The sequence below is a fragment of the Sinohyriopsis cumingii genome, chromosome 8 (genome assembly GCF_028554795.1).
Source record: "Sinohyriopsis cumingii isolate HCF-2022 chromosome 8, ASM2855479v2, whole genome shotgun sequence".
NCBI classification, from domain to species: Eukaryota; Metazoa; Mollusca; class Bivalvia; order Unionida; family Unionidae; genus Sinohyriopsis; species Sinohyriopsis cumingii.
Genome location: NC_142968.1, coordinates 85,624,665 through 85,645,747, shown reverse-complemented (window position 1 = coordinate 85,645,747; position 21,083 = coordinate 85,624,665). Strand labels below are relative to the sequence as shown.

At 35.0% G+C, this 21,083-nt stretch overlaps 1 protein-coding gene across 2 annotated transcripts; it reads left to right on the top strand.

Moving 5' to 3' along the window:
* The first annotated feature begins 1,556 nt into the window (after positions 1-1,556).
* LOC149794053 (heterogeneous nuclear ribonucleoprotein R-like) lies at positions 1,557-16,529 on the top strand. 2 transcript variants are annotated; one of them, XR_016422608.1, is made up of 3 exons: positions 1,557-1,641; positions 13,961-15,725; positions 15,832-16,529. XR_016422608.1 is itself a non-coding variant. In XM_089966505.1 (2 exons), the coding sequence occupies exons 1-2, from the start codon at positions 1,581-1,583 to the stop codon at positions 15,373-15,375; spliced, it is 1,476 nt and encodes a 491-aa protein (XP_089822631.1). In that variant the 5' UTR covers positions 1,557-1,580; the 3' UTR covers positions 15,376-15,795. The 2 variants fall into 2 exon arrangements, 1 of the variants encoding a protein (XP_089822631.1); XM_089966505.1 differs by lacking the exon at positions 15,832-16,529 and having other exon boundaries at positions 13,961-15,795.
* The last annotated feature ends 4,554 nt before the right edge of the window (positions 16,530-21,083 follow it).

Sequence of the window (21,083 nt, the reverse complement as noted above, 5' to 3'; positions counted from 1 at the left end):
CAGCGGCGACAGGTATGTACATTGTTATATTGGTCACCTGCATAATGTACACATAATTATATAAAATCCGTTATAACCTTACGGCTATAAGGGGCGGTTGCATACATTCCATGTTACCAATTAACATAGCTTACTGCTTGCGAAGGACCCACATATAGAAAATATACTGTATTCAATATTTTTTCTTTACATATTATTATTTTACGCACTGTGCTCTAAATAAGCAAACATTCAGCTCATCCAGCACAAATTTATATACTTTATTTGTCTAATTAGACAGGTTTGGGTATCGTGTGTGTGATGTCTTAGTTTCGGTTCACTTACGGGCCACAACAGCTCCATTCATTATTTACGTCCGTATTTTCCTGCTGTAGCTCAATCAGTTAACTGACTATCGTACATATTTTATTTTTTTTGCTTCCGATCGACTTAATGGAGGAGTTCAATTTATATATCACGAAAGGAGTACAACTTTAATATTATTACATACGCTTGTACACAGCAACTATATACGCGTTTGTTATATTGTTATATATTTATAATACAATTATCTTTAAGGCGGCGTAAACAAGTCAGATACAATTGATATAGATAAGACTAGAGTTTATATATAACACACTCGATTGCACATGGCCGAATTGTCTTTTAAACGGGGCCGAATTGTCTTATTTTTCGGTCCAAGTTGGGCCGAATTGTCCAATAGCCATTTTAACGTGAATTTCCTCTTACACGAAGATCTTCTGAAGTCGCTTTAAATGATTTTATTACAATACGAACTTGAAATACAAACACAAACATTATGTTGTAGTATAATGTATGCAGTTTTGTAGTAAAACAATTTTTAATAAACATATTGCCAAATACTGTACGTTTCTTGGCGGTTAATGGGTTGTCATGTCACGTGGTTAAAATAGGCGGAGCGATCTATATCTCCCGCAAGGTAACTTGTGCTAGATCGGCTTCAGCTTTGTAGAGCGATATTGGTGAAATCCTTTGCCGAATTATATTGGAAGCATAACCGTCGTTTAGCTGGCTTGAATCCTTTGATTGTCAGAGCTTTCCATTGTACACTACCTCCCTTGATGATATTACGTGTAATCCAAAGTTGGTATGTATGATGACGAGACCATTCTTTTGCTGTATTGTCAGACTTTCCAACTTTTCTGTCTGCACGATGACTCTCCTTGTTTGTGTTCACGAACGTCATAATTGTATATACAAATACCAACAGTACAAGACGCGTGCATATTGCGCGGCCATTTTTCCTCCCTGACAAACAGTGTTTTTTCTTTACAATTCATTTTTCGTCATTATTTTTATGCACTGATTAAGTTTTAGAAGAGTTTAGCAACACATGAATTACATGTGTTATATTAATTGAATATAGATTTTTTCATTTTCAATCTTGCTGAATATTTTTCTATACAGAGCTCATAATCTGCAACAAGGTTTTAAGACATTTCTACTATTTGAATCAAAAATATTTCTTAAAAATTAACAAGAAAACAAATCATGAATATTCAGGATGTGTTTCAATTTCACGTTCCCTTTTTTCTAGTTTGTAGCACAGACTTTGAATCATGTCTGAAGCGAATCTAGGCCACAGCAATGAGGACTATGACGAAGACCCATGTAGGCAAGGTAATTTTGTTTGTTAACGGCTATTTTCCAGTTAGAATGACTTCCCCTACAGAACATAAAAAGCAGAATTATATTTTCCAAATACATATCAGTAACACAAGATTATATTGGAATGGCAATGTGTGTGTGTATATATATAAATTTTGATGGCTATGGTGCGCTTTTTTAAATCCAAATTTAGATTGTTAAGTATATAATAGAATCCGTTCTACAGATGTAATCCATCGATCATATCGGTCGTGCGTTTTATTTGACAGTGAAAAAATTATATGTTGCGAAAACTTGTTATTTGAGAATTTATATGCATTAGTGTGGTAACATTTGTTAAATTATATTCCATTTTCCCATTATTTAACCCTTCTTTCCTGTTATTTCACACCTAATTTATCTTGGGTTAACAGCAATGCCACAATAATGAATTGTTCAGACTTGTGCTATGGAAATACATAAAAGAAACCAATCCCTATCACTCCCGGGAAATACGCAATCAAAGAAGGCGCTCGTGGCTAACGATCATATCTCAAGGCATGCTGATAAGAAATTGTGTTTATGTTGAGCTTGTAGTAAATCAATCGAATCACAACTTTCACAACAACAAAACAAACAAACAAAAAAAAAAAAAAAAACGCGTCAGGTCGTCGAGAAAAGCGGGTGTGCTTTTTGTGCGCTTTAAAGCAGAGGATGCAAAGAATTATCGGCGTTGGTTGAATGGATGGTAATATGCGGAGAGGTATTATATGTTTGTAAATATAATGGATCAATTTTGAAAATTTGTAAGTGTTTATAATTAGGGAACCTTAGTTTCCTATTGGGTTTTCTTGCTTTACTATTTTTTTCCCCCTTTTTCTTGCTTATCAATGCTTTATTTTGTATTACACATTTTCGACTTTTTGTATTTCATATTTTCATTTTTTTATTGTTTGTAGTTTAAAATCTTACAGCTTGTGAGGATTAGATTTTGATGTAGAAAACTTGTTTGTTTTTGGAAAGTGTTATTTTAGCATTTTAATACATTTACGTTAATCACAGTAGTGTGAGACGCGCTCACTCAAAGTCCTTTTCAAATTGGAGTGAGCTCCATTCAAGCTTAAACAATCACAACAATGGCCCAAGTAGAGATAGAGTCAAGACTTAGGCATTAGTTTGAAACAAGAATAGAGGGGTCGGAGGGGCAACAAAGCCTTGTAGCCTGCCACCCTGGGGGATGTCAAACCATTGACTTTGGGAGGGTAGAAGTCATACAAAGGCAAGTGGAAATTTTAACGGTGTTAAGAGTGAGAGGGATCAACATAAATGACATTGACGGTTTACAAATGGGGGGGGGGGGGAGAAAAAGAAAACACGGGAAATCATTATCAGCGTCGACATCACCCATAAGTTACTACAATACAAGTAGCCGTGGGGAACAAAAAGAAAATTATAAAGAAGGGAAATCATAACTCAGACATCACAGACAAATCAGACAGCGATGAAGAAAGAGAAGAAACCATAGATAAAGCAAGTGGAGAACACCTAGAAAGATAAATAGAAAACGATACGGAAAATGAAATGGACGTAAGCAATGGAACAGACATGGAATTGACAAATATGGGCTATAACATTGAACTAACAAAACCTGAGAGAGAAGGTGGATCAAACACCAAAGAGGTCATTGATGGGGGCCCTGTGCCCCCAGACACTCAAATTTCAAATAAATATATCTCACATTTAAACAAACATAAATTTATAATAATATTACTACAAATGCTTGGAATCAATTCTAAATAAAGGAAAAGAACAGAGCGGCCACCTGAGGGAAACAGAAATGGAGGGAAAAAACTTCCGACTAGCATCAATAAATACAAATGGACTAGATAAGGGAAAAATAAACAAATTAATAGATTTAAATGCATATGATGTAATATTGGGTTAGGAAACACACAACAATTTTTTAAAATGAATATATATAAGACCAAATTAGAAGAAGAGTTAGATGCATTAGTGATTAATAATAATTGTAGAAGAGATGACAAAGGGGGGTGGGGTGTTGCAACTATAATAAAAAATAGGAGGGGTTTAAATTGGGAAAGGGTGGACAAAGATGAAAATTTCAAGGGTAGGATGATTCACATAAAGTTGGAAAAAAATCATTATTAATGTCTATTTTCCAGCAACTAGATATAAAAAGGATGAATTTATTAAAAATGTACACAAATATTTAAATGATCACAGAATGGAACTATGTATTATAAGGGGTGATTTTAACTGGGTGGGGGACGATATTGACAGAATTGGAGGCTTTACAACAAATGATTTAACTGCAAAACGTATAATGGAAGAATTTATACGGAAACATAAATTAAATGATATATACAGAGAAACAAAATTACTTAGGACCGAATACACATACGAATATAAAAATGAAAAAGCTAGTAGATTAGACAAGTTCTATTTAACATGTTTTCAGAATAATCAATATAAAAATGCAAAAATAGATGATTTAAATTTTTTGATCATAAATTAATAAGTCTCGATTGTAAAATACTAAGTAAAACAAAATGGGTGGGGAGGGAGTATGGAAACTGAACAACAAAGTCTTAGAAATAGATGATTATAAAGACGAAATACAAAATGAATTAGAAAACTTCAACAAATTTGGTAACAAAGGTATAATTACGGATTGGGATATATTAAAAATTAGGAGTATATCATTCTATAAAAAGGAATTAACTACAACAAATGGAAAAACAAGATTATTAAAATTATTCTAAAAGGGAAATTACCAGAGGAACAGATAAAGCAATTACAAAACCAACTGAAAAAATTACTGATGAGGAAAATAGAGGCTTTGAATTAAGAGCGGGAAGATACAACACCATATACAAAAAAGCAAATGGACTATATAAAAGAGAGGGATGGGGGGGGGGGGCAACTAGAGAAAATAAATGAAAATGGGAGGGAAATAACAGGGAAAAACGAAATACATGGGGAAATTAATTATTTTTATACCAACTTGTATACTTCACAAAACATTGACCAACTAAAAGTGAGTTAGCTTTGATTCTGGAAAATTTATATAATAACATTCTTTTTAAAAATGACATGACGGAAACAATGAGAGAAGGGTTAATAACAATTATATACGAAGGGAAAGGGGATGGGAATACCTAAACAATTGGAGGCCCATCTCCCTCCTAAATATAGATTACAAGATTTTAAGCAACGTTTTAGCAAATAGAGTTAAATTATGTCTAAATGAAATCGTAAATATAAACCAGTCATGTGGGGGAAGAGACGAAATGTGCAAAAAATATCTTAAATATGAGAACGATTATTGATTATGTAAACGAAACAGGTCAACAAGGTGCTATTGTACGTTATTACCAGGAGAAAGCTTTCGACAGATTGGAAAATAACTATACCCAAAAGGTATTAGAGAAATTTGGATTTTGAATTAATTTCCAAAACTGGAATAAATTTCTGTACAATAAAATAACAGCTAGAGTACACGTAAACGGCGCTGTCACGGATAAATTTGATATTCAAAGATCTGTGCGGCAAGGCTGCCCACTATCTATGCTATTATACGTAATAGCAATTGAAATACTAAGCATCAAAATACGGAATAACAAAAATATTGAAGGTATAAAAATCCCCGACCTGAAAGAGGATTTCAAAATGCTACAACATGCCGATGACTATACTAACTTCATAAAAGACCAAAATTCCTTTAAACACCTGCAAAAGGAATACAAATCTTTTGGAAAAGCATCAGGGTCGCAAATAAATCATGATAAAACAGAAATACTAAAAATAGGGAACTGGAGTGGAAACCACCCCGATTTATCACACACTTCAACAAGGTAAATATTAAAGATTTAGGAATCTTCTTTGGGAAAAACGAAGAAAAATAGAAAACTACAAAAATATATACCAAAAAAACCTAAGAGAATATCGAAATCTGGGCACTAACGCCATTATGTATAATGGAGCGTGAACAAGTAGCAAAAACATACATGTACTCCAACATGAACTATATAATAAACACCGTAGATTTAGAAAATAAAAATTTAGATAAGATAGATAAGGAAATTATAAACTATATATGGAACTTCAAGACACATTACGTCCAAAAATGAACATTATATAGAGCTAGAACAAAAGGTGGCTTAGCCTTACCATGCCCCATTTAAAACAAAAATACAAATATTATAAACAGATTCAAACAATAGACTACCGACCATACTAAAAAGTCCATGGGAAGCCCTATGCGTATATTGGTACGGCTTCACCTTAAGGAACAGGCAAGATATTTATAGAAAGTTATGCAAAAAGTTAGAAGTACCTAGACCTTTCAGACAACAATATATGCAAGTTTAAGGACAAAACGGAACTCTGGGAAAAGGACATACCTAAGACATATGACTGGTTATGGGAATATGAAGCAAAAATTAAAAGAAACAAAGTAGAGGAGGAAAACATCTATATAGATTGGGATAGAGTGTGTAGGTACTGAGTTAACATCAGATCAGTTAAAATGCAAAGTCTCATATTTAAATATTTGCATAATGCGTGGCTAACAGGCGAAACTGCCTTGAGAAGAAGGATGATTCGCACAATCAAATGTCCCATGTGTAAAACACCCTACTTCACCAAATACCATGCCATCGCACAATGTGATAGAAGGAAGGATGACCGCATTAAACTGATTATGGAGATATGTTAAAAAGAGATATCAAAGGAAACATATTCTATATTTGGACGGGAATTGCGGGGAAAAAACCCAATGATTAAGATAACATATTACATTAGAAAAACAATGGACTGTTGTCAGGTAATAATAATTAAAAAATAACTAACATAGGCCGTCATAACCAATAGAATTATTTAAATTAAAAAAAAATTAAAGTCAGTAAAAATCACTTGATATCTCTCAAAAATTAAATATAAAATGGATTTACCCCCCCCCCCACAGCAAACAAACATATAAATGTAATATGCCGCTAATAAATTTGCACGTGTTTATGTACCAAATACCAAACAGGGAGTAGGGGTAAGAAAGGGGCCTTGGTGTAGCGCTCATTACGAGTACTAACGCAAACCGCGGGCTAAGACCTCGTTCCCACCCTGCTCTCCTGGGTGGTGGCTAATATATCGTTAAACACTTATTAATTTGCATGTGTTTATATATAAATATGAAACAATCCTTATGGGATATTCTCCTTACCTTTAAATATACAAAAGGACTGGGTATCTGTATGGGGAAAGTAAGAAGTAATGACGTCATGGGGCTATATCACATGGCGCCACGCGAAGTGGAAAGGCCCATAAAAGAGCCCAAGAAGAACACCTCATATTGAACACTAGTACATGCAAAACACAAAAACAAACACAACACCTCTACTTATTTCTAACTCTCGCTCTCTCTTAACTATACGGCTCCCGTACTGTATAGTTAACTAATATAAATTGGAATTTTGGCCACAATAAATAACAGATGGGGCCAAAACTCTAGTCGGGTGAAATACGACAAAAAAATAAACGATGGACCCTCACTCGAGTACAGCCTGCCTCATTACAAAATTATACGATGAGCGAGACATACAAGCACGCACATAAAACACTAGGCTTTTTTTCTATTGAAAATAGTACACCGCTCAGTTGCCCTTTCAAAAATGATTAATAAAGTATATTAAAATAAAAATAAAAACTAGTACTAAGGCAAACTGGGGAAATGTGACTGATATGCTGTCTCAACACGGAAAGCATTCACATATATAGCAATACACATATAGCAAACACGAGACTAAGGAGACCTCTAGCAAATGTCACAAACACGAACTAGGGGAGCGAATTCGAGCTAGGTGAAAGAAACTTGGCTCGGATGAACACCTTTATAGATAACACTAGGAAATATAAATACCTCATCAAAAATTTAAAATAATTCCTTTTTTGATTGAAAATTCCTTTTATAAAAATAAAACAAACAATATACCAGGGGGATACACTTACACATAAATCACTTTTAACTTTTTTTGGAAATGGTGGTGGTGGTAGTGTATCTGTCTGGTGCCCAAAAGAATAAAAAGTCACAACTTTCAAATGTTTAAGTAGTAAATGTCGTTCAGAACAGAGCGCAACGAACGATAACTCTCCCAAATACAAATTTGTAACTCATCTGATTTTACTAGGAGAAATAAGTGGACTGGAAAACCTAAAGCTCTACAACATGAGAACTGTTTCAGTTTCTCGCAGATCTTCACATAGGACGGGTGCGTAGTTGTCCTCAGATTTACTCAAGTACACCCAAGTACATATCTTTAATATCAAAATATATTTATATTGTGTTATTGGTGTATTTAAAATGAAGTTATATATTTTTTTTTTACAAATAGTAGTATTTATTAATAATAACCTGCAAATTTCCGCGTTTTACTGATCTCGTGCTGATGGATGTAGTTCTTCGGCACTGAAATATTCTCATTTAAACTCAGAAACACTAATTATGTCTTTGGAGGTATATTTATATAGTAAGCTAGTTTTTAATAGTTAATTGATTTTAAACACCTTTTATTATTATTAATCTGTTAATAATATTTGACAAAATTTAGCTTATTTTTCTTTAAATAAACCAATAACACAAGAAAATGGTCATTTACATTTAATAATAAACGTGATCTATTTGAGTATATTTTAGTGCATTTGAGTAAACGACGCACCCATAGTTCACAAATCAAATATTGTTTTAAACCTGCAGTTGAATCTATGTTAAGTAATTTGAATATTTATTGCATTTTTATATTTGCCTGACGTTTGTAATTAATACATTGTTTATTTGTATCAATATACATTTCATTACACGGTGGCATGAGACCTATTATGTGTGTGTATGCACGTTTATCAAAGTCTTTCTTAATCAAGTGCTTTAAAAGATTCCGGGACTATTCGGCCCCTTGCTTAGTCGGTTCATGAACGTACTCGGCCCATAAGGTACTCGGCTCGATTATATATTCGGCCCACGATTTATATAATAGTAATGCGGATGTATTCGTTTTTCAGTGGTCATTTCATTTGTTTTAATCTTTAGGGATCAGGCCAAAATGCCACACTGAAAATTCGCCCATGACAAAAACTTTTCTTCAATTCCATTCAATAACCATGCGCTTCATTTATTGTAACCGTATGAGCCTCAAAGACAGGGTTCAGAAATATTTGAAACTTTCAAAAGGGGAACAGACTGATGTAGCGGTTAAAATATATTTCTAAAAAATAAATAAAAACTGAATATATCTTTTTGTGTAAGTTTGATTTCACGTAATATGTTCTTCTTAAGCTGCAGAGACACACGGCCGGATAAAACACTGCATGCAAACGACTTTAAATAAATTTTATAAAGTGTCGTATTTCATGCATGATTCTTTCAATATTAATACGATAATTAGTGTTTTAAGTTTGATCCGTCTTGCGACGTGCTGTTACTTATCTGCAATAAAACGCTACCAAAAATAAAATAATGCATCTCGGTTTTTGGCGTTTTCGGGTCTATTTATGCACCATGCAAAGGACATGACTCGAAGTTTTTTAAACATTATCGACTATTAATCTGATACCCGGAAGCTCGGAGCAAACAACAAACAAGAACAAAAACAAAACTAATGAATTAATTTTAAAAAGGTAAAGAACAAATTCAATCAAGTTTTAAACCAAACCAATGAATTACGCTAGTAAAACCAATTCATTGTAATTTTCCCTAAAAAGTCGTAAGTCTTAATTTTTGGCGAGTACATTATCAAATATTAAAATGATGATGAAAACAGCATAATTCAAACAATCCATACATTAACTTAATTGGATTAAATACAAATGCAAGAACGACGTCAATACCATGTAAAAATTATGTTTAGTCTATTTATATTTTGCAAACATTTGAAAATCGTTGTAGTGAAGGCGATAATGTTGTAAGCTCTTGTACTTTTGACGTGATCGGATTTTTAAATGGCGATCTTGTGAAACAGTGACGGTTTTGACGGAGGCTATTTTGCAGTGAAGCGAATCGATCAGTATTAGTTTCTTTCAATGGTCATTTACTTTGCAAAAAATCATAATCTCATTAATTAAATTATAAACCGCATAATCAACATTTTTAAACTGTCCGTGTCTACTCCTATTGAGAGTCGGGATCTGTTTTATTTACTGTTTCAGTAGGCATGCCTTGTAAACAGAATGCTTTAATAACTCATTAGCATTCGGTATATCTTTGGATCTTGACCATTTCGGAATGTAGTACTTAAAGGGAACAAAAAATTACCTGCATATCATTTAAATTTATGAACCGACAACTATTATAAGTCGTCCCAAACTAGTTGCTGCAACATATTTTTCCGAGAGGCTAATATTCATCATTATGTGCATGGCTATTGTATATAAGTAGCATTGTCTTGCGGCAAATGTCAAAGCACAATAAGAAATAATCAGTAAACATCAAATCAGACATTATCCCGTGGGCCAATTGGTGATAAATAAGCTCTAATGACACTTTTATTCAACAGTACGAATTTTCCCGGGTTCCTCCTGCACCATTAATACTGGCCGCCATGTATAGCCTATCGTGTGATGAAAAATGGCGTTAAACCCTACAACAACAACAACTTTAAGTACCGTGAAAACATTTAAAATAACATGTGTTTAAACGTGTGCATATGATTACAGTTGCACTTCCAATTTGTACACCGTAAAACGTAAATATTTTCCATTTTCTAACTTTACAACGTCTCTGTCCTTGTACGGCTTTCATGTTGATTGAAATAAATATATATTTTCTTTATCAAATCATAAGCAAACGTTTCTAAATGTTAGGTATGTTTATAGCATACAGTTGTTTTCTTTGCCCTGTATTTTTCCTTCTATAAATATGTATCGTATTTATATGAATTTATTATCAGCAATAAATATTCAACAATCTTTTTCCCTGACCCAATTGTGTACCATACCATAATGAATTTTCGTCTGATATTTTTATTTATGACATTTATTGTACCGAGCATTTAACAATCACGATTGAACTGATTTGGTTAAGATATATTAGCATTAAATTGTAGAACAAGTAATATTTGACTTTTAATCTGACCACGTTGACACAAAATTTATAGCTGACAACATGCAATAATTTTACTTTTCATTGAAGTGACATGTACCAATAAATTATTAGCTATTTGCTCAATACGAACAAACTGTTACGAAGTCATGCAAGACCAATGTGAGGGCCGACTCCGTAATGGACCGATTATTTCTATGGAGAAATTTCTTAAATAAATGTAGAGTCCGTATCTGTAATGGACTGACCTTGTTATGGGCCGGCTCCGTTATGGTCTGAGATCTAGATCAACCGTGCATCAATTGTATCTGGTACTATAATTGTGACTGAGAGTTTACAGAGTAATAACTAGGTGGGTATAAAGTGTGAAAAGGACTCCTTTTGCCACAAGCTCTGTGTGAAGGACTTACTTTCTGAGAAAAGGACTGTATATATTTTTGCTAGCAGGTTTTAAACAGATTGAAGGAATCTTTGAAATGGATAAGACATATAAAGACAATGCTCCAAAGAGAAGGAGGATAAGATGTACTATTAAATAACATAAAAACATTGGTACTGTATGAAATCATATTAGACCGTCCTCTGTTATTATCACGAGCAAAATTGGTTCTGTTTTACAACGATCATCAAAAATAGTTTTAAAAGTTTTAAAACGGGTATCCAATGGGAAGAATTTAAAACAATAACAAATATTTGTCGTAAATCACAGATTATGGTTTTAATAAAGTTCCTTATCGTACTATTGATATAATTTTTATTATTGAACCGTACAATGAATCGTCGTATTTTCTGAAAAGATTTTCTTAATAGCAGTTGTCAATTTATGCTCAAAAGGCAACTCGTTTAAATGATTCCTTTTAATCACAAACGCTTTTATTGATCGCATAGACTCGATAGTAGTCGCCAAAGAGTTTTCAACTCGTGTTTGTTAAATCAGTTTTCCAAATGAAATAGGCATGTGTGAGATGATTATCTTTGTTATCGTTTTGACTAAATTTGATATGTCATAAGCTCAAGACATGCAGATTTAAGAAATGGGGTAGATTACAATTAATTGTAAGTTTGGAAACGCTGAATTACGCGTATTTTTAGACGCAAATTTTTTATCCAGGACACAGAAAATGACCCACGCAGGTGATCTACGTAAGCACTTTTTTGTTGCAAGCAGGAAACTTTTGAGGCACAATGCATATGTTCTAATCACTATGAAAAATGAAACAATAAGTTTATTTAAGTTTGTTGCTGATTTCCTTTGATAAAAGGTCGTTCAACGTTGGTTTGCTTTGATCAAGGTGCATGTCTTACTGAAGGAACCACTAAAGGCTCTCTTTGAAGGACCAAACAAATATATGTTTGTTATTGCTGCAGCAACATCAAATAATTGTAGAACATTTTTTTATTTGCTTGGTATATATCGGTGCTTCAGAGGTAACCAGTTTTCTTTGAAGTTGTATGAAAGCTATTTTTTCCTATTACATTTTTCTTTTAAATTGCTGTCCTCTGATCGACTGTAGTTATTTCCCGTTCTCGCGTTCAGAGGTGGTTAATTGTAGCTAGTCAGTTGCATGGCTATTTCGGGTATATTACAGCATACAGTACCAAGGCCAGACAGCAGCGTAAGCGGATCATATTGCACTGTTGGGGTGATTTATCAATATGAAACAAGGACCTGTTTATGTAGATTCCAGTGCATTTTTATATCCACATTTTCGGGGACCTGTCATGGTGCCTTCACTCCAAAGTTAAGAGGGAGCGCCGAGTGGTCTAAAGCGCTCTCCGTTACGGATCACTGTCATCTTACCACTATCTGCGTGGGTTCGGCCAATGTGGGTATGTGAGAAAGCTTGCCAGTAGCTTCTCGTGGGTCGGTGGTTCTTCCTGGGGTTTTCACGGGTTCTTCCTCCACCTTTAATACTGGCCGCCATGCATAGCCTATCGTGCTGAAAAATGGCGTTAAACCCAGTTTTTATCGGCCAAAAATGTTGCCACCAAAAATATATCCAGATGGTATATTTTGTCGCTAATTAGGAATAAAAAATCGCAGTTTCCGACATTGGCGAAGCGTAGCACGATCCCTGTTATTGTGCTCGTTTCTAATTGTAGCCATATAAGTAATGCATCCGACCTCGACATCAAGGCACTTGAGACTTGGACAAAATGCCGTGTGCAAATTTGGATAAGTATTTTGGGGTTAAACGAAAACTGATGAAGATTTTTAATGAGATTCAGAACAAAGCTAAAGTTGCTACAACTGATAGTTTGGACGGACAGTAGCCAAGTGTAAGGAAGTGTGTGATGCATGGCTTAGTGTTTGGAATAAATCTTTCCTTGAATTTATAAAATTCATTCTGATTGACAAACAAGAGCTATATGCCAGTGGTGTAAATAATGTGGAAACTTAAACTGAATGGAAACTACTGGTTCTTCTAATCTGCAAAGTTCACATTTTCTATTCATATAATATATTGAGGCCACCTACTTGCTAGGTAGTCATAAAATCATTGAACTGCACACTGACATAAGCCTGTACAACTCTACTTCAAGAGTACAGAGATTTCCAGACTCTGCAGTCCAAGCTGTGATTGTGTTGGTGTCACCAGTGACATCCATGGCACGCAAGAGAGGCTTCAGTGTGCAGAACAAAATCAAGACTAAGGGAAAGTACAGAATAATACACGAGACCTTAACACAAATGACGCGAGTCAAAGAAGAGGGACCTAGTGTGGAGGAATGCTATCCAAAGCCAAGCAAATTATGTGAAATGCGACAAAAGTGAAATATTTTGTAGTTACAGAATATGAAATTTGTCCATGATATCAATTTTAATACATAGTTATTTTTTTAAGAATAATACAAATTAATAAAGGTTTTGTGTCTGTTTATTCGAGGCATTTTAATGGACATGTACCCACTTCAACATGTTTCTGGGAGGGGACTGCAACATTTGCTGGTGGGACCCCGAATTTTACGAAGTTTTAAAATTCTAGTGTGACATCTGTTAACAAGAGTTCTAACTTGTAATTTTATGAAAGCGTACCTTGCTATCTAAATGGTCAGGGAAATTTGCTTTAAAAACCACCTCCATATAATATATGATAGTTTGTAAGGGTGAATAAGAACCCTTTTATCTGATACGACCTTCCAAATAAAGGGTACACATCTGTAAAGGACAATATTATGATTTGTAGATAGATTTCGTTGTATTTATTTGGATGTCTATTTAGAGATTGTGCTCTTGACTTTCAGATGGGGAGCTTTCCGATTACCAGGAAGAACTTGGAAGTAATGAAGAAGTGGATAAGCAGACAGGGAATCAGATACTACGAGAGGAACAATTCCATTCGGATGGTACCTTGAAAGGGTCCAGTGACCTCCAGATATTTCTTGATTATGGAATTGATGAGAGCGTTGCTGTAGAATTACTCAGGTTTTTCAAAAACGAGAACATTTGTTATGATAACCTAGATGAAACAGCCAGAGAGGCCATCAAAGAGTTTTCACTCGACGATGCGAAACTCATGATAACATTGGTCCTTAAGAGTGATGTTGAGTACGTTGTCAACAAGAGTGCCTATCTATGCTACCAGATGCAAATTTTCATTAGAAACAAAAGTTCATACATAGATCCGTCGGGGTCATTGCCAGGTCCCGATAAAGAGAAGTTGAGACAAATTGTAAAGGAGACTGGGTATCCGCTGGAAATCATACCAGGACACAGGAGATATGGAGGTCCTCCTCCAGACTATGAAGGAGGACCCCCTCGACATGGCCATGAAGTTACTGTTGGTAGTATCCCTAAAGATTGGTTTGAGGACAAGCTGGTTCCATTGTTCCACAAATTTGGACAAATTTATGAGATTCGCTTACCGATTGACATCCAGACAGGTTACAACAAGCGTTACTGCTTCGTTTCCTATTGTAAGAAAGACGATGCTGATAGCGCTAGACGTCTGTTGACACATTTCGAGGTCCGACCAGGCAAGACGCTAAGAACAAATATTAGAAACACAAAGACATGCCTGTATGTGGGGAAAATTCCAATGCACATGTCAGCAAAAGAGCTCAAAGAAGAATTTGAGAAGATTACGTCAGGAATCAAGGATGTGATTGTATATTGTTCATCTGAAATGCGGGAAATCAACTTTAAACAAAACAAAGGTTACTGCTTTGTTGAATATGAAGATCACAAGCAGGCATCAGCAGCAAAGAAAAATCTGGAGAGTGATGGGTCATCGCTGTTTGGGTTTGATATAGTTGTTAATTGGGCCGAGCCTCAAGACGAGCCAGATGACGAGTTCATGTCCAAGGTCAAGGTTGTTTATGTGAAGAATCTCAGCAGATATACAAAGTTAGATACCGTGAAGATATGGTTCGAAAGATTTGGCAAGATAGAAAAGGTTCACTTGGCGAAAGATTATGGATTTGTACATTTTGAGAACAGAGAAGATGCATTGACAGCTATAGAAGAAATGAATGGAAGGGTGTATGGAAGGTTTAGAATAGAGTGTAGTCTGTCAAAGACTCGAGACAGTACTGGAAGGCCAAAATATCGCGAAAAGAGAACGGAAAATTTCCAGAGTGGAAATCGCCAGACGCAGAAGAAATTTGGTGGTCGTGGTCGTGGCGGCAAAAGTGCTTTCGTTGGACAGATTAACTATTGAGGGCGAATAGTTGGTATCGGAGCGTGTGGTGTGGGTACTGCGATGTGGTGTGGATAAAATTGGTACGAAATGTAGTGAAATGCAGAAAACATGATAAAGGAGAAAAAAAAAGAAAAGACAATAATAGCAGAACGTGAATTACAGACATAGCGTTGTAGCTTTTTCGCCTAAAGTCCGTTATTTTAGTCTAAAATGAGTCCGGTTTTTCCTAAAGTAAGTCAATTGTTCTAAAACAGTTGTTTGTCCATTTAATAACAATCAAATAAATGTTTCGATATTCAACATGTTTTGAGAATGGTAATGAATGAGGAATATATGAAGAATCATTGTCTTATCTGACTCGCTTTAGTGTCTGTATTTTACGAGAATACTTTTAAAAAATATGACGAACAAGGGAATAGCATTGTGTGGCATGAAGTGAAATATTTTATTTTCGTGACTGAATGTTGTCATTAGCTGTGTATTTTACGAGAATACTTTTAAAAAATATGACGAACAAGGGAATAGCATTGTGTGGCATGAAGTGAAATATTTTATTTTCGTGACTGAATGTTGTCATTAGCTGTCGACATTTAATTATAAGTATGTACTATATTTCTTTAAATCAAGCTAATAAATAATAATGGTTTTCAGTGTCTGTGCACAATAACCAATCCACATCTCTGTTAACATTATGTAGTCATCTATTTCCGGTCAGTTTCTAAGGATATGGCAACAACATAGTTAAAAGGTGTACTTGCATATAAGTTTCATAGAACATTTAACAAGCTCTGCATTGGTTCAATGGATATTGTGACAAGTATAATGTTTATTTAACCTTTTTGTATTTTCACAAGAACATTAATTACAAATAGTGTACACATTTTTAAAAAATCGTTTATTTAAAATTAAGTTTTTAGAGTTTTCTGAGCCCAATGTTTGACATCAAGCAGATTCGTTAGGTTGTGTTGCATGCGCTTGTCTATAGAATGGCATATAAACCCAGTAATGTGGACAATTAGCTAGAGTAATGAGTACAATCTTATAACAGTTATAAGTACTAGAATATTCAAAAGTGGTAAAAAGTGCTATCAAATTCATTGTATGTTTCGCGGAGAAAGGGCAAGCTATCGTGTGAATGAAATAAAAAAATATTAAACAAAACACGTTTTACTCTTGTTTAAGGCGTATCATTACAGACAAGAATGCTTGTTTTATCTGTTGTAAATATTTGATTATGTGAAATGCTGTTCATGTAACTTTTAATTACATAATAAAGTTTATATTATTTTATTATTATCATGTACTGTACGTGTCTTGTTTTACACAATGCCGTTCCGTCTTACCATGCAATCAGGTATAGTGAATAATTGTCATGGACAAAAAAAGTGGTTTTTATTTTGTCTGATTTAAGTTTTAGCAATGATGTTTGTGGTTTAGGTTTTATATTTTTATTTATTTTAAAAATTGGGATAGCTATCATTAGTGTCTACCAATAGCAAATTTTCTCTTTTTAAATAAAAAAGTATGTTCTCTTTCACTCGCAAGTGAACAATGGTGCTGAGAACAGGTCAGAATTGCTTGATTACTATTTATAACGAGGGAAACCCAAGAGGAAGAAACCATGCATCTGGATTTTTTCATTTAATTAAAGCATCGGCCATAGCATCACTGAGTCGAGTTAACATGATATATTGGCTAAGAATACACCCCAGCCGTTAAATGCTTGATTTATGGAGTCTTGACATCATGGTGTAGGTGTTGAGCGGTACATTGATTTTTTGTTTGGGGTGGGGCATGAAGAATTCACCCTTAGATATCCGCAAACAAGCTGGTTTCATTGATTAAAGCCCGCCCTAAATAAAAAGGTTACTTTTCTAATAGTATTTCATAATAATTCACAGTTAGCAGCATTTTCCCTTGGTGTAAGAGCATGTTTAGAATGAAATTCAATTTTGGCGACCGCTTCGGTGGCCTAGTGGATAGAGCGTCCGCCTCGGATGCGGGAGGTCCTTGGTTCGATTCCCGACCGAGTCATACCAAAGACTTACAAAAATGGTAGTAACAGCTGCCTCGCTTGGTGCCCATAATTAAGAGGTTAGTGTTAGGACTGGTCGGCTTGGTGTCAGGATAATGTGACTACATTATCATGCTACATATCTACTGCTTGATGCCCCAGTGTTAGACATAAACTGCCACATTGCAGACATAGTAGCGATATGACTGAAAAATTGTTAAAACTACTTTAAAAATCAAAATCACACACGCACGCACCTAAATAGGACCTGCAAAATATGGGTTGAAATCAAAATCGTCTAAGTATGGGTCACTCGTAGCAAGGTTTTGCCACAATCTGTCGAAGGAATTTTGACACTACTCTGTATCAATAGAGCTCTCAAAGAACTTCGTCAATATTTATTTTGGGAGTCAATTGCATCCTTAAGTACAAACTCTCAAAGAAAAGACAACGTCAAAATCATTTTAGGGGTGCACATTTGGCTACTGTTGTAACGGTCCTTAATTAGGAACTCTGAAATAGGGGTTCAAATAAAAGTTTTTAAGTAAGAGCCTTTTGCGTGGCAAAATTTGTTAAAATTTGTCTGAAGATTTGGCTCTTTAATACTATTGTCATCCATACAGAGCATCCTATTTCTCTGATTGCTCTTAACGAACTTCTTCAATACATCTTTTCGGAATCAAATTTATCCCTTCATACAAAGTCTCAAAGAATCGTCTTTTTCGAAACCATTTTAGGGAAGAAAAGTAATGTCCCAGTAGAGGCTGAAGAAGTAATATTCTTGTGTTCTTTGTTATACCTGCCATATACTGAGCCCACGATTTCTTGAAACCGGCTCGACAAATTTTCTTTCCACTATTCATACTATTGGATCAAGTCTCAAAAATGAAACTGTCAAAGAGGTGTTGAGATCAAAATCTTCTAAGATCATTTAGTACGAAATATGTTCATTTAGTACGAAATATTGATATCATAGACCCACATTGAACGTGTTTTTCATACCTGGTACCCATAACATTGCCCCAAATTACACTGATTCCTCTCGACTAAATTTGTCAAGAATTTTTTATGGGTCGAACATATCCGCAGACATAAAAACTCAAAGAAGAGTCCTTGTCAAAACTCTTTAAAGAGCGGACATTACGTCCCATGTTTCGCATAAGATTAAATCCTCTTACAGCGTTATTTTATCCCCACCCCACCCCAATAAATTAGCTCGCATTTTCTAGAAATTGGTTAGCTAAATTTGTTATTAGTCTTGGGTACTGATGAAACCGACCCCTAAATAGGAACCGTCAAACAGGGGTTGAAATGAAAATTCTCTTAGTAGGGGTTCACGATTCGCAATCTTAATCCATAATCTAGGCAAATATTTTGACGCTGATATGTTCGACCCGGCTTCCTTAGTGGGACGAACATATCCCCTGAGATACAATTTTTGCATAGCCGGCACCTATTTCTTTGATTAGTATCTACGAATTTCATAAATACATGTTTTCTTATGTAGTCAAAAATAACTCTAGATATATAATTAGATATACGTGTCCATGTCAAAATCATTAGCGGAAGAGATATACCATATGTGGACTTAAATAGTATATTTATGTATCCATATCTCGCAATAGGCTCGACGAATTATTGAGCAACATTTCCCTCTGCTGAAGCAGATCCCTACTAGAAAGGTCAAATAGGGTTCAGATAAAAATAGTTGAAGGAAGAGTTCATGTCACTAAACATTTTAATATAATCGGCCATCTCTTTGTACCAATCTTGATATGGCTGGTAGCAATAAGCATACTCATATTTTTTAATATAGGCAGAACAACTGTTTCTCGGCTCAGCATATTACAGGGACACATGTGGGCCACTACCTCTCATTTCCTTGAGGAGTGTTCAAATTTGTGACATTTTTGAATCGGCAAAAGCGGTTATCTTTCCATTATGTAGTCGGGAATAAGGATTAAGTAACCAACGCGATCACTCTGGACTTTTGTGTACATTTATGCAAGGCTAGGTCTCTGGTTAATATAATTATTGTGTGTCCACATTTTCACACAGAAGATGCTGTTAACGATCATGGAAATAAATGTTTCTCCTTTTAAAAACATAGATTTAGTGTGTATCATGTACCTACCATGTGTATTAATAGTATGGTCCTATGGTGAGGCATCATGTGCCTGTCACGTGTATCAATAGCAACGTCCTATGGTGCGTCATGTATCTATTACGTGTACCAATAGTATGGTCCTATGGTACGTCATGTACCTACCATGCATGTCAATAACATGGTCCTATCAGCAAGTGTAAGCTCAAATATGAAGATCACTCACTTTTATTTAGGACGGTAACTCAAACTTTATTGAGAACCGTTACGGTGGCCTAGTGGTTAGAGCGTTCGCCTCGTATGCTGGAGGTCGTGGGTTCGATCCCCGACCGAGTCCTACCAAAGACTTACAAAAATGGTACTAACAGCTGCCTCGCTTGGCGCTCAGCATTAAGAGGTTAGTGTTAGGACTGGTCGGCCTGGTGTCAGTATAATGTGACTAGGTGGGACATCATGCTACATGTCTGCGGCATGATGCCCCAGTGCTAGACATCACTATAAAAATCCAAATTACACATTTGTACCATCCTCAACGTTTTGATCATATATCAACATAATTTATTTTTTGTGTCAAGGCTCTAACTCTCACATTCTCAACGGAGATGAAAATCATCGCCTAAAGTCATGTCCCATAAACACACTATTATGATCCAAATGTAAAGGTCAGCGTCATTTTTCATTATTGGACTTATTAAAGTTAATGACTCAGTCGTCTCCAGGCTGCATATTCGTGACACTTTGGTTGTTACTTTCAGTCATAAATTAGTATTATGGCTTTCAAAGCCATAACCACAAAGTTACGGTCACGTGCTAGAACATATAACTTTATAGAACACTGTTGGACTAAAAAATCCTATTTCAAGAGCTGAAACTGAATATGCTCACATCCAAGATAATCTGGCAGCTTTTCATATACTACTTTACTTTCCTGGTTCTTTTTAAATTCAAAGTCATCACGTTTTTGTATCCAGGCTGTAGCTTTGAAGCTGTTTCAGATATTAGGAAGAATGTATGAATACTAATACAGACAGTGTGCTGCATATCATGTTCTGTGTCATTTCTCAAGGTCATGTTCCTGGCAAGAACACTTCTAGTATTATGTTACAGTATATTATGACTAATGATGCTTTTTTTTACACCAGTCTTAACATGGGTAATATTATGGTAACACTATATCCGCCCATTTTGTTCGCATTTACTTGTCTAGCGCATGATTTGTGACAACTGGAGAGATTTCATGAAATTCTGCCCATGTATATACCATGATTAGACCGTGTGACTCATGCCATAAGCAGCCTCACTGCCTGCATCTTAGATAAAAAAAAATTTCGGTGCCATCTTAAAAATAAAAATGGTGGACCTTGAGAGGGTCATTCATCATGCTATTACCATCAAACCACGTAACACTGATGTTAAAGTTGCTATGATAGCCACTTTATATTAACGTTTTTTATTTATTTTTTTTATAAATATTTTCTGTGCATGCAGCTATATTGGTATGGGGTTTATAACACATAAAAGGGAAAAACAATTTATTTTGACAATAACTGTCGATACATTTAATAGGATAGAAATTTCTGTTCCAAAGAACGTTTAACATGAACATAT

Excerpts from the sequence above, each read along its gene's own strand:
- LOC149794053 (XM_089966505.1), top strand. The coding sequence starts at position 1,581 with ATGTCTGAAGCGAATCTAGGCCACAGCAATGAGGACTATGACGAAGAC. Across the intron at positions 1,642-13,960 it reads CGAAGACCCATGTAGGCAAG|ATGGGGAGCTTTCCGATTAC; the intron begins GTAATTTTGTTT and ends CTTGACTTTCAG.